Below are 13569 nucleotides of genomic sequence, written 5' to 3'. Positions count from 1 at the left end.
GTACCTCTCCTTATTTATCATTTCAAGTACTCTGTGGTCACGCTGTCTTGATGTCCTTTCTCCTTGTGGAAAGTGTCCCCATTTCCTCATTTTCTCATTCCCTGTTTGCTTCTCTGTTTGTGAAGCTACCTCCTCTCAGCCCAGGGTTTCCGTTCGTGGTTCTCTCTCGGCCCCAGTGTCTGTGCCGCAGACCAACCACCCACAAGCCCCTTGGACCCTTGTCTGTAGCCCACGGGCAGGCAGGGCTGGGCCTGTCCTGTTCCTGGTACATCCCACATTCTCTCCTTGTGTTCAGTGGGGAATGCAGACATTGTCACCGCTCCTCACATGCAGCTTTGGTGGCTGCATTACATAAATAAGTGTTTGGCCCACCGGAGTCAAGAGCTTGCCCACCGGCCCTCTAGGCTTGGGTCACTGGGACAGGCTCGATGCTGAGGACCGGGTGGAGCAGGCAGGGAAGATGTGCGCATCCTCGACCCCCACAGTCCGCCTCCTACCATGCCCCCCAGACCGGTGGCACCAGACCCACAACTCCTGACTGAGGGGCTTTGGGGCCTCTGAGGTCACGCTGACCCTGCCCCACCCAACACCCCTCTTCACCACAGACACTCAGAGCCCTGCCACTCATGGAGACTGATATGTTCAGATACAACCCAGAAGCAGGGCTGTAGCCTCCAGGTGCCGTCCTGGCCCCCCTGGCCCCGTGGGATGGAGGAGAGGAAAGGTGTTTGTGGTGGAGGGACTTGCCCTGCGTGACCCCACGGGAAGAAGCCTCAAGGCAGCCAGGTGCTCTCTCACAGTTAGTCAAGGAGTCTGGCGGGGTGCCAGTGAGATGGACTGAAGTACAAGAAAATGGGCGGTGGGGCGGGGCCCATCACAGCCATGGCTGGGGTAGGTGACAAGGGACCAGGGCAACTTAGGGAGGAGGGGCCAGGAGGTGGGGGTGAGGTAGGGCTGGAAGCGCTGTGTCCCTGGGCTTATCCGCCCACTGCCCAGCTAGGACATGCCCTGCCAGGCAGGGGTAGAATCCCAGGGAGGCAGCCCCAACGTCAGTGACTTCAGTGACATGCTTTCCCAGTGTAGAGTCTTGATCACCTACATACAACTTCAAGACATGCAGCCTGTGGCAAGCAGTGGCAGGATGCATTTCACATGGGCTTTATTAACAAAATGCCTGGATTTCACAACGCTCGGTTCTGCATCTGTTCAGTGTTGGCAGTGGGTCTCGTGGCTTTTGCGTTAGTGATGTCTGTCTAACCCCAAGTAACTGTGTCCTTGGAAAAGCGCCAGCCCCAGGCAGGCGGCCAGCCTCTGAGCTCTTCTGCTTTCTCTGTTCGGGCCCGCAGTGGGCCTGGAAGCCCAGGGCCTCACAGGCGGTGTCAGCGTGTGGATGGTCGTGTGGATGGTCGTGGAGGGAACCAGCACCCTGACCCCTGCCTGCTGGAAGCTCTGCTGCCCGACCCCCACACACAGAGTGCTGCCTGGGGGCATTCCAGTCTTTTAACATCTGCCCCTCCTGCTGTCCCTGGGAGTTCTCAATCTTGGTGACTCACTGTCACCTGGGGTCCTCCCTATCCCTCCTTCCTCAGGGCTGGTGGGCCAGGAATTTGCATTTTGAACATGAGACTGCTGCTGATACCTGCATTTTTAAGTCCAGAATGGCCTGTGCTTTCTCTGGGTGTTGGTGCCCCTGGAGCCTGGATGGTGGAGGATACCAGTGTATGTGCCTCCCCTACACCTGTCCCCACAGGCACACAGGGGGATGGGACACTGCCCCACAGGCCTCACTGTCAGCAGTGGGTGGGGGTATAGGGGGAACATGGAGTCAGGTAGAACTGGCCCCCGGAGAGGCTAACCCTTCTGAGGAGGGAGTCCAGGGAGGAGGAGGCCTGAGCCAAGCCTTGAAAGATGAGTGGAGCCCTAGGCAAGGGCTCAGGTGGGTGTTTGATGATTTGTGGTCACGTGCTCCTTGTTGGTGTGGAACAAGAAGGTCATGAGATCAAGGGGCAGCTGATAAGGGGGAATCCAAAGGGCATTTGGAGGAATAAACAGAACGGCCTAGGCCACAGTCATCGCATGGCCCTGGGACACGTCCCACCTGCCACCTGTTTTTATATGGCCTACAAACTAGAAAGGCTTCCCATGCTTAAATCATTGGAAAAAGGGAAGAGTGTTTTGTGACGTGAAAATCTTGTGACATAAAAATGCCGGTGCTCCTAAAGTTTAGTTACACAGCCACACCCCATCTCTTCCATGTTGTCTGGTCGATGTCCTGGTACAACACAGCCCTCATTCCAAAGGCCTGGGCAAGTGGATCAATCGGCCCTTTTCTGAGAATGTTTGCTGACCTCTGCCCTACTCCTTTCTGTTGAAAGATAGATAAAGTGTGTGCCTCGCTCGGAATTGATGAAACATGAAACGTGGTCTTTATTGAGGGGAAAAAAATGGATTGAAGTAAATCCCAGTGGATTAAGATGTTAAGTAGAAAACAGAAAGCACTAGAGAAAGCACTGAGAATGCTCCTAATCTGGTGAAGAACCTTTTAGAAAGTGGCACCAAAGACAGAAGTCACAGTGCAGAGCAGAGCCTGCTTGTTCGGTGTCCTGCAGGCATCCCATGTCCCAGGCACAGGGTCCTTCTGGGTTTGTGGGGGCCCTGTTGGCACTGGGAGGCCCTGGATCCCCAGGTTCACACACTTGGCTCTGAGCATGTGGCACCCACCCCCCACCTTCTCCTTGTGGAGAAGGCCCCATGGCAGCCCTGGTTGAGGTCCTTGTAAGCATGTACTGTCCCCAAGCTGGCAGCCATCCCCCGCTCCCTGCCTCAGGCTTAGGGCCTCCTGTTGAAGTGGGGGTCCTGTCCCCTCCACACGGTGGGCCCTCTGCACTCACAGTTCAGGACATTGCCCCACTTGCAGTGCCGTCTGCCTCGTGTTTCTTGGGGATACCACTTTCAGTGACACACCTCATCTTTGTCTTACAGTCCTGTCCCCTCTTTTAGACACCAAGATCCGAGGTGGCAGGCCCCTGTTCAGTGCCGTGCCCTGGTGCCCAGTGCAGGACTGAGAGCACGTGGGTGAACGTGTGTGGAGGGGGTGGTGAGTGGTGAGTGAATGAATGGATGAAACTGACTCTGGGCTGAGTACCCATGTGCACGGAGAACCAAGAGCCCACTCCAAGCACTGTGGTCTGTTTCTTCCTCGGCTTCTTGCTTGCTTTATGGAAAGGTGACATTGCAAAGAGAATAAGACCTAAATCCCACCTGGTTAATCCAATGCCGTGTCCTGCCACGTCTGAGGTTTCACCAGCAGAAACCCTTGCCTGGCCCAGGGCAGGGGCCCCTCTCATCTTGGTTTGTGTCACCCGCTGAAATCCTGACCTCAGACAGTGCCAGGATCTGTGAGGCAGGGTCTCTCTGTGTCCCTGCCACCTGCCTCGGAACCTCCGGTGACGTTTCTCTCCCGCTGTACTTAGGGGATGATCGCAGAGCTGAGGGTGCGCAGGGACCCCCAAGTGAGCCCCACGCACTGCCTGGAGGACGATGACGATGATGACGGGGTGAGTCTCCCTCCCCACCCCATCCCCACCCTGTGGGAGGACAGTCCGAGTCAGGGGGGGCTGGCCTTCCCCCAAGAACCCCAGATTGACGAGACTAGGAAGATGCCATTTGGGGACCAGGAACCTGGGAACATTTTCGGTTACCCTGTAGCATAAAAAAGAGCCTTCCTTTCCCTGGAACTCTTTGTTCAAAACACACATAAAATGTAAAGTGAATGCTGGGTGGAAACTGCCCTCGGGGCAGCCAGTGGGTAACACAGTCGATCATAGTCAGAGGGGCAAAAATGTGTGTGTATTTGTAAGTGTGAGTGAGTGTGTGTGCACACTCTCACAGGGGACCTGAGGAGACAGATCCATCTGTACTTGGGTGTGGACAGACATGTGTTGGGGGCAGTGGGTAGTGCTCCAGATGACAAAACCTGCCCCGAGTGGCCACAGTTGTGAATAGAGTGAGGTCACCTAGTCCTGTCCCCTCAGCTGCCTTCCATTCTGCTCTGTGTCCACCGTGTGGCAAGTGTGCTGATAAACCTGGCCATTGCCCAGGACAGTGGCCCAGGAGCAAGGTGACAGGTGGAAAGAAAGGAATGTGTTTCTTTGTGGTTCTCTGTATGTCTGGCTGAGAACAGCCAAAACTATGCTCAGCCAATGGGTCATTCTAATGACCCCAACACAGCCAAAACTACAGCCAAACTGATTTCCAATGGGTCATTCTAATTGGCCTGACCAGATGTGCTTCATTGGCGACCAGCGGCCAGTGCTCACAGCAAGGCCGCTTCCCTCTTGGAGGCCACACAAAATGCCCCCCCACCCTTCTTTCTGCCTTCTCCCTCCTGCCCCGGCCTGGGATGGGCGTGGGACAGGTGGGACTCTCCAGGGCCGGCTGGTGCCGGGGGTTCTGTCACCAGCTTCTTCCTCGTTTCCTGTGAACCCTCCAGGCATCAGGAGACTTCGGAAGTGGGCAGGAGGAGGCCCGGGAGCTTCTCCGGAAGGAAGTGGTGAGTAGCAACAGGGTCTCTGGCCAGGGCCCCGTTCGTCCCGGCCTGGGCTATTCTCCCTCTTGTCTCTTGGGACTACTTAGAACTGTTTTTCTAATTCTTCTCGTTCCGTTGGTCCCTGAGGTGACCTTGACATTCTGATTGTCCTGCCATTAGCTGGTAGGGCCCTAAGGGACTAGACGGTCTGGGGGTCAGTGAAGGACTGAGGGCTGAGCAGGGCAGCCCAAGGCCAACTCAGTGAGTTTCCCAGCTCACACCGCCTGAAACAACACGCAGGCGGGAGTGTGTCTCACGGATGTGAGCGACATGCTCTGGGCCCCTCCTCTCTGCTCTCTGCCTCATGGTGTCTCCACCCAGGGAGTGACAGGCAGAGTGCTGAGCTGCCCTGGGAGGGACAGTTGGCACCCTCCCCCAGGTGGGTCATGGGGACCCCTGGCCTTGCCAGGGTGGAGGAGGGGCCAGTGGCTCTTAGGGAAGCAGGGCCAGGGGGCTTGCCCACCTGCTTGCAGGCTGAGGTACCTGGTGGGCTCTTGGACATGGGTCAGCATGTAGTTGCCCAAAACAGTCCCCCAGGTGTCGGATGGCTTATGTGTTTCTTGCCCTCTGAGTTTCCTCGTCACAGACGTGGGCCAGACTCGAGAACGTGCACTTTCACCCACCAGGCTGCTGTGGGACACACGCCAGCCACTGGGGACGCAGGGACCCCACAATCCTGTGGTGTTTGAGCTGCGTCGGAACCAAAGCATGAAATGCCACAGCTTGGCGCCTCCCTGCGTAGCCTGGAGGATCAAAAACAAAAAAAGCATCCCTATTTAGACAGTCTCACCCTGAACCCATAGCCTGGCCCTGGCCTGGCTCCCAGGGGGTCAGGAAGGCACTAGCAGGACGCTGGTAGTACTGAGCTTGGCTTCTGAGTGTCAGGGGAACTGGGTGGAAGCCTCTAGGGATGGACAAGTCTGGTCCAGGTGGGGGTCCCCAGCTACAGGGGAAGGCCTGGTGTCCAGCTCTGGCTGCCGCTCACCCACCTGGCTGTGGGAGAAGCCCCCAGGCAAGACTCACAGGATGACTGTTGCCCTTCCACCCCACGATGTCCCCAGGGAGTGTTTGCCAAATATGGAGTGGCCAGATGCAGGAAGTATTTCGCCTGTGTATTTGAACATCGGCTTGCACCCATGTCCTCAGCTCCATGGTGCCTCTGGGAACAGGGAAGACCAGTTTTCAGAGAAGAGCAACCTCATCCCCTCTGGGTGGGGGTGGGTGCCCGTCACCCAGCCGTGGAGTGCCTGGTCAGGGTCCTCGTTACAGCCACACCCAGTGTGTGCAGGAACCATCAAAGATCCCTCCATGTGAGGCGTCTGTGACAGCACCAACCACTTGTCCTCTGTTGGGATGACAGGAGGGAGCCAGGGCTCTGGAGTGTCGCCGAGGGGCCGCCCTGAGCCCGGGGAGTGGGCTCTGGTCCCTCCCTCACATGGGGGAAGTTGGTGGGCATGGGGGTTCTGGTGACTTGTTGGGTTCCCCAGGTGGGGCAGCCACTCGAGGGGCCCCCACCCCACGGGCTGTTCAGAAGAAAACAGCCGTGGAGGGCCCCGAACTTCCTCCTGCCTGACATGAAGTCCTGATGGCTTCTTACCTCATCTTTCTCAAAGTCTACAAAGGTCTTATTTTACAAACCAAATAAATCTGAAATTGGGCTTCTGAGAGCCTGGCAATCTGTTGGTCGCTTAGAGTTATTGGCTCTGGGACTTTGAGTTCTTGCACCATCTTTTGGGCTGTTCGTGCCTGTTAAGTAGCCGGATCAGAGCCCTAGGTTTTCACCAGAGCAGGGCAACTCAGTCGCTGGGTTGTGACGCTGTATGTGGGGGCGGGGTCAAAGAGGGACAATGGCTTCCCTCTGCCGCCTACTGCCCCGACCCCCACCAGCACCGCAGCCACCACTGTCACCAGGCCCACGTGCCTCGCTCCACAGCACGCGAGTGTGCCACCGCTGTCAGCCCTCCACCACTGGGTTCACCCCCTGGGGCCTGTGTGGTCCGTCTCACTGCGCTCGAATGTGCAACCTTGGTCAGTCTGTTCCGCACCCCGACTAGTTCTGGGCTGCCTGTGCTCCTAGGTCTGTCCTGCCCGACCCAGCTCCGCTGCTGGCTCCACCTCTTACCATCCTTGTTGAACGGTTCGTAGCTGTCGGACTTCCGTATAATTCGGTTTTCTGGTCTCTGGGTGTGTCTTAGTTCTCCAAAACTTTTGTTGTATCCAAACTTGGTTGTGGGAGAAGGCACAGTGTTTCCACCTATGCCTCCATCTTGGCGGAAGTCCAAACCAAATAAATCTGAACCTGCCATTTGCCAGCATGAGCATTCACAGGGTGCCTGAGTTTGCTGGATAACGGGCCTGCTTTCCCACCCTCACCTTGCCAGGGCACATCCCTAAAACCCAGCTTCCCCGAGGCTCCCCCGGTCACTTCTCCTCCACTGGCTGGAGACAACATCTCAGAAGATTCCAGAACAGAAGAAATCGAGGCGCAATCCACTGTGTCTGTATTAGAAGGTAAGGCTCTTGCAGGGGTGTATGCATGTCAGTGGGGTATGTGTGTGTTGGTGCTGTGCACAGGCATGTGTGTGTGTGGCCAGGTGAGGGGCTCCTGTCCTTGGCAAACACTAGCCCCACCACAGGGTATCAGTTGGTCAGCTGGTACCTGCGCTGCCCCCTCGCCACCTTGTCACGTTTGGGATCATCTGTGGGAAGAAGCTACCCCAGAAGTCAGGGCAGAGCAGCTGCTTGGCCATATACCTCTCTTTCCCAGGGTTTGTTTCTTGTTTTCTTATTTCTGGGGAAATCTGTGGGACTGTCTCGCGTGTGCTGCCAGAGCGATGTGCCACCACTCGGTCTGGGGGCCAGGGGCCCGCTAGGAGGATATGAGAGTTGATGGTGAAGGCAGACATCGCCGCCCAGAATGTTTGTGAAATGGGCCTGCCCTGTGGTCAGCAGTTGGGGTTGGGGACTTCTCCGGGTGGCCTTAGAGGGGCGCTGGCCTGGAGAGTGCATAGGTGCACACCTGCCACAGGAAAGGCCAGGGTGCCCAGGAGGCACAGAAAGTGAAGTGTGCCCTAGTCCGCTGCTGCATCACAGCCACTGCCACCGATTTAGCTGCTTACAGCGGCACCACGTCTTGCCTCTTGGCTCTGCAGGTCGGAGTCCTACTCGGAGCCGAGAGCTGAGGGCAGGGTATGCAGGGCTGCTTCCCTGCCTGCCGGAGGCTCAGCAGGGGTCTGTTCCCTGTGGCTGTGGGGTTGAGGGTCCAGGCTCCTTACTGCTGTGGGCCAGGGACCGCTCTTAGGTCCTAGAGGTCACTCACATTCCTCAGCTTTTCCTTCTTGGGACTCCCTTCCTGCCTCCCTCTTCCATTTTGGGGCCTCAGGTGATGATGGGGTTGTACCCTGAATTCCCAGAATAATCCCCCTCTGTTAAAGTCAGCGAGTCAATAACCTGTCTGGTGCACCTGCCCAGCCCTTTCGCAGCAGTGCCTGGGTTAGTGTTGGCTGAGTAACCAGGGGCAGGGATCTCTGGGGGACGTCTGTGGGGTTAGTTCTCTCTTCACCAGTATGTTTTAGAAAATTATGTAGACATCTTTTATTTGGAAAAAATTGGTTGCTTTTTAAATGACTGAAATAGTAACATATGATCAATGCAGCCAAATTAGAAACAGAAAAGAACAAAGGAGTGAGAACTGACTGTTGGGCCTCCGGGTCCCACTGTTCACGTTCTCCCTTCAGTGAGCTAAGGGCGTGGTGCCTGTGGCTTTTGCCAGGGACGTGCTTCCCAAGGGCACAGCCGGAATGGACAGGGTGATGCGTCCAGTCCCTCCGAGTTCCGAGCGAGGGGCACGCACCCACCTGGACCACCAGGCGGCCCAGCCCCCACCTCGCAGTGATCTGGGGCCTGGGCTCCCAGTCCGGGGCCATCCAGGTGTAAAGTGTGGGTCTCAGTTCTCTTGTTTCTGTTTCCATGTCCAGTCTCTCCAGCTCCACTTATCAAAAAGCCTGCCCTTGCTCGCACTGAGTTGCCTTGGAGTCTTTGTTGAGGACCAGTTGTCCATCTGTGTGGGTCTCTCCCCACCTCTGCTCGGGTCCGTAGATCCGTCTGTCGTGACAGGACACACGGCCCATAGTTTCTGCAGCCCTCATGCTGAGGGCAGAGAGCAGGTCCGTGCATCCTCCGGATCTGCCCATCACTGACCAGACTGCCTCGCTGTTCTCCATCCTTCGCATTTTCTTAGGAATTTCAGAATTAGTTTGTCATTTCCTATAAGAACGGCCTGCTGGGGTTTTGGTTGGAATGACATTGAATCAGTAAATCAGTGTTGAGGGAGGGGCTTGGACATCTCAAGAATATTGAACACAAATCATCTCCTTGAGTGCTTCACTTTCTGTTCTTCTCCTAGTGATGGCTTTTCTGTTGTCGAGGTTTGCAGAGGCAGGGGTTTTACATTTGCCTTAAGTCACACTCATGCTTCAAATGCGTCCTTGGAGGTTTCCACTGCACACCATCAAGGGAAGAGGCTGGGCTGCCCTCCTGTGGCTCACTTGTGATTCTCAGTGGGTCCTGGGGTGGGGGCAGGGTCAGGGCTGCTTGGGCGTCATCTATGGGGCCCCTGCAGGAGGCGGGGCTCTGAGCAGAGCAGAAGGTGGGGGGTGGTTTGCCCCACTGTGCAGGGATCACAGGCATCCCCCAGAGCTGTGCACACGGGTGATGCCTTGCAGTGCGATCTCACTCAAAAGCCTCCCGATCCAGGTCGGGCTAAAGGGCCTCAGCTCCCATCCAGTCCCCAAGCTCTGCTGCTGTGGTGTCCCCAGAGCACCGATCAAACCCTAGCCAGGGTCAGACATGCCCCTGAACTTCCCTCGGAAGATGGGGCCTCTGCAAGCCACCACGTACATGTGACATGCCGATGTCGCATGAGTCCTGTGTCATCTGACTGCCCCAGTGATGCTGGAGTGACTGGGTGAAAGGTGTTAGGAAACAGCTTCGAAATTTACGCACAGGTTGTGTGTCAGGCAGAGAGGGGGAGGTGCCATCCTGCACCCAGTGAGGGAACCGACAAGTGGGAGAAGCAAAGAGCAGGGGCGATGGGGGCGGGGCTGCACACAGAAACCGCAGGGGCCTGGCCCTGCCCTTCTCTGCTCGGTGGTGTTTGCACAGTTCTGGGGACACGCACAGCTCAGGCAGGGGACAGATGTGGCCAGAGTTGGGCCCTAGACAGGATCCTTGATGGGGCCCTTGTTACCCCACTGTCACTATTCCCCAAAAAGAAGCCACACAGGACATGGCTGGGCAGCATGGAAACCTGAATTGGGCTGCATGTCAGGTCACTGTATGTGGCAGTGCTGGGTTTCCCAGGTGTGACCATCGGGTTGTCAGAAAATGTACTCGATTTTGGGAGATGTGGCATTCAGGGGGGAGGTTCGCGATAATGCAGGGGACCCTCAAGTGACTCAGCAAAAGAAGTGGAGTGTGTGTGTATATGTGAGTGTGAGAGTGTGAGAGCTGGGGTGTGACCAAGGGGGCGGGCAGCCCTGGAGGGGAGCTCGAGCTGAGAGTAGAGACTGGGCCACCATTCAGGAGTCTGACCTCTGCCCCTTACTTCCACTCAGCAGCTCACACCCTTCCTGGCTCGAATACAGTCACCACCTGGGACAGGGGTGTCCAGAGCGCTGAGGACATCCGGAAAGAGGTGAGGCCCCCTCCCTGACCCAGAACCACGGAGGCTTCAGGGCAGTCAGTGCCTCTGGTTCGCTCACTGGTGACCCGACCAAGCCCTGGGCCCACTCACTTCCTCTGGGTCCCTGTTCCTGGTACCAGGTGGGCCTGCCTGGGAGACTGGCCTGAGCATGCGGAGCATGTGGGCAGGGACAGGAGGATAACTGGACAGACCCCTGTTCATGTCAGTGTCACCAGCCTGAACCCTGTGTGTGTCCACTCGTGTCCCCTATGTCTGTCCACCCTGCATGTGTCTGTGTGGTGCAGAGCCCAGCCCAGGATGCAGGAGAGTGTGCTGGTGGGTGGGCAGGTAAGGATGTGTGTGGCCCACCAACACGTGCCCTTTCTTCCCAGGGTCTCCCAGGCCCAGTGGTGCAGAGCCCCGATGCACAGGCTATCCCTGGACCACAGGGACCCCCTGGGTTCCCAGGGCCACCAGGGAAGGATGGTGCTCCTGGAAGGGATGGGGAGCCCGTGAGTACATGTTTCCTCTTAGTCCAGCTGGGGTGGGGTTAGGGCAGGAGGGGAAAAGGAAAGGGTGCTGCTGATATGGCAGGGCAGCTGGACAGGGGGACCCTGGAAACCCCAGAGACCCCAGGGAGGTCAGTGCTGGGGAGGCTGTGGGCAGGCAGCTGAGGCCAGCCCACCACGGACGAAGGTGGTCAGACATTGGGTGGAAGGTTCATCTCCACTCGGACAGCCTTCCCGCAGGAGTCAGGCCTGTGGAGGGCGTGGAGCCCGGGGCCCGTTCCATGTTGGATGGGATGGGGCCAGGAGCCATGAGTCCACTGCTAACCATTCCTTTCTCATGTTCCAGGGCGACCCTGGGGAAGATGGAAAACCCGTAAGTTTGCTTGTCTCAGAGCCAGATACTATGTTTGACATTTGTGTGAGACCCTCAGAGCTTTTTATCCTGTGACTCTCTTTAAGCTTAACATTGTGAAGAGATTTTAAAATGAGGCCGTTTGGGGAATGCAACTTAACTTTGTTAGGAAAATACAAGTCTGACCGTTGGTAGAAAAATAAAGTTATGCATATGTATTGGGACATTTAGGCTACCAAGGGGAGAAGGGCGGGGAAAGGTATATCTTCCAAATTCTTTTTTTTATTTTTAGTATTTTATTTATTTATTTTAGACTGAGGGGAAGGAAGGGAGAAATAGAGGGAGAAAAACATTAATGTGTGGTTGCCTCTCACACACCCCCTGCTGGGGACCTGGCCTGGCCCTCTACCCAGGCTTGTGCCCTGACTGGGAATCAAACCAGCGACCCTTTGGTTCTCAGGGCAGTGCTCAATCCACAGAGCCACATCAGACAGGGCTAGTTTCCAAATTTTAGAAGAAAAAAGATGCATAATGGAGAAACAGAAGGCCGCCCACGGTTGGGAGGCAGCACAACGCATGGAGCAGAAGATGCGTTTGCATGCATTAGTGCAGACTCGTCCGTGGTCTCAACAGATGTGAGAATTTTTGCTTTAAAACACTTGAGTTTGAATTTTTGAAAATCAACAAATACTACTTCTAAGAAACATGATAAAATGACACAAGAAGGTCACCAATAAAAATTTAGGAAGCTACAGGCAAGAGGGAGTGTCAGATGACAAACCCTGGACACAAACAACTCAAGATAACATTCCAAACGAGAAGGGGGTGTTTCATGTGGATGCCTGAATGATCCCTAGTTAACCTTCTCACTTCACAACTGATGACAAAACTTTGCAACCCGACTACTAAGGGGCACGAGGAAAGTAACGTGTGCTCCGTGGTAGTGGGGGCTTCTGCAGAGCCGGGATGTGGTGGGGGGTGGGGAAGGTGGGTGATTCAGGATTCAGTTAATGAGCTTGCTCTAACGGAGCGCATTAGCATCTCGCAGCTGCTAGTCCCACAGACCCTGCACAGTCTTCCGAGCGCACGTGGACGTGCAAGCACTTGACGGTCATTCAGACCCTCTTTACCTGGAGAGCACTCACGTGGCACGCACCTGCGCTGCTCTCTAGTGAGGACTTCCACGGGGTGTTAGTCAGCTCTGTGCAGGTCCTCCCAAGCACTGTCTGCAAGATGGGGTGCCGTGCAGCGCCTCAGGAACCCGAGGTGTCCACCTCCGGCCCCAACTCAGCCTCAGCGCTGTCTGCTCCTCAATGCTCTGCACAGGAGCAGACATTCAGGGCACAAAGCCACAAAGCTGCATGTCTGGTGGCTCAGATGGTGATGGGACAGAGAAACCTCCTCCATGACTGAGCTGCCTGCCTGTCTTTCAGGGTGATATTGGACCACAGGGCTTCCCGGGAACCCCAGGAGACGTGGGCCCCAAGGGTGAGAAGGTGAGTCCCGCCTTGCTGAGATGTGGGTGGGTCGCATTGTCATCTGGACTCCCAACTGGCAGTGGGGCCAGGTTCCCTCGTGTGACGTGGCATCTTCTATTCCCAGGGGGATCCTGGGGTTGGGCCCAGAGGACCCCCAGGACCCCAAGGGCCCCCAGGGCCACCAGGACCTTCTTTCAGGCACGACAAGCTGGTAAGTCCCACCTGCAGCCTCTTTCACCAGGGGAGGCAGCTCCTGCCTGCAGGGCCAGGGCCGGGCTGTGGGGCCTGGGGCAGAGCAGGAGTCCTCTGGGTGGCGCCTCAGACAGGCTTCCCTGCAGGCTTCTCTCACTCTGTGCAGGAATCCCGTGTTCACTCTCTTTGCTTCCCACTGTAAACGTCTTGACCCGGTGTGAGACGGGGCAGTGCTCAGGGTGCAGCGCAGTTCATGCCAGGCAGGCTTGCCCACTGACGTGAACAGGGATGGAGGGACTGCACTGGGCTCTGGGTGATGGGTGTCTGGGCTCTTTCCCACAGACCTTCATTGACATGGAGGGGTCCGGCTTCAGTGGTGACCTGGAAAGCCTTCGAGTGAGTGACCCTTGGCCCTGGTGGCTGCTGCCCCACTATGTTCATGCGCAAGCGAACCATGGGGGCGGGGTGGGGACAGATCAGGTGGGGGGGGAGGGCTGGCCCTTAGCAGGTGTGTCGTGCGTGACTGTTCTGTGTTTTTCTCTGTTCAGGGCCCAAGAGGTCTCCCTGGCCCCCCAGGGCCCCCTGGTGTCCCAGGCCTGCCTGGGGAGCCAGGCCGCTTCGGGGTGAACAGCTCGGTCATCCCGGGTCCCGCCGGCCTTCCCGGTGTGCCTGGGCGGGATGGACACCCTGGGCCCCCTGGCCCCCCGGTAAGACTTGCCTCCCCTCTGCTGCCCTCCCCCATGAGGGTCAGCTGGGCATGGGGGGAA

The 13569-nt window shown here is 56.8% G+C and overlaps 1 protein-coding gene across 8 annotated transcripts in view; it reads left to right on the top strand.

Moving 5' to 3' along the window:
* COL18A1 (collagen type XVIII alpha 1 chain) overlaps window positions 1-13569 on the top strand; it is a 76815-nt gene that overhangs the window by 41655 nt on the left and 21591 nt on the right. For all 8 annotated transcript variants that reach the window (XM_037065210.1, XM_037065207.1, XM_037065209.1 and 5 more), the window contains 10 exons: window positions 3474-3557; window positions 4493-4552; window positions 6970-7099; window positions 10207-10283; window positions 10664-10783; window positions 11127-11153; window positions 12566-12628; window positions 12735-12821; window positions 13145-13198; window positions 13351-13509. In XM_037065210.1, the coding sequence (XP_036921105.1) occupies window positions 3474-3557; window positions 4493-4552; window positions 6970-7099; window positions 10207-10283; window positions 10664-10783; window positions 11127-11153; window positions 12566-12628; window positions 12735-12821; window positions 13145-13198; window positions 13351-13509 (861 nt within the window). The remainder of the gene's footprint in view (window positions 1-3473; window positions 3558-4492; window positions 4553-6969; window positions 7100-10206; window positions 10284-10663; window positions 10784-11126; window positions 11154-12565; window positions 12629-12734; window positions 12822-13144; window positions 13199-13350; window positions 13510-13569) is intronic.

Source organism: Sturnira hondurensis, unplaced genomic scaffold (assembly GCF_014824575.4).
Source record: "Sturnira hondurensis isolate 20B ecotype Veracruz unplaced genomic scaffold, ASM1482457v3 Scaffold0015596, whole genome shotgun sequence".
Taxonomy (NCBI): domain Eukaryota; kingdom Metazoa; phylum Chordata; class Mammalia; order Chiroptera; family Phyllostomidae; genus Sturnira; species Sturnira hondurensis.
This window is presented reverse-complemented; position numbering and strand designations above follow the sequence as displayed.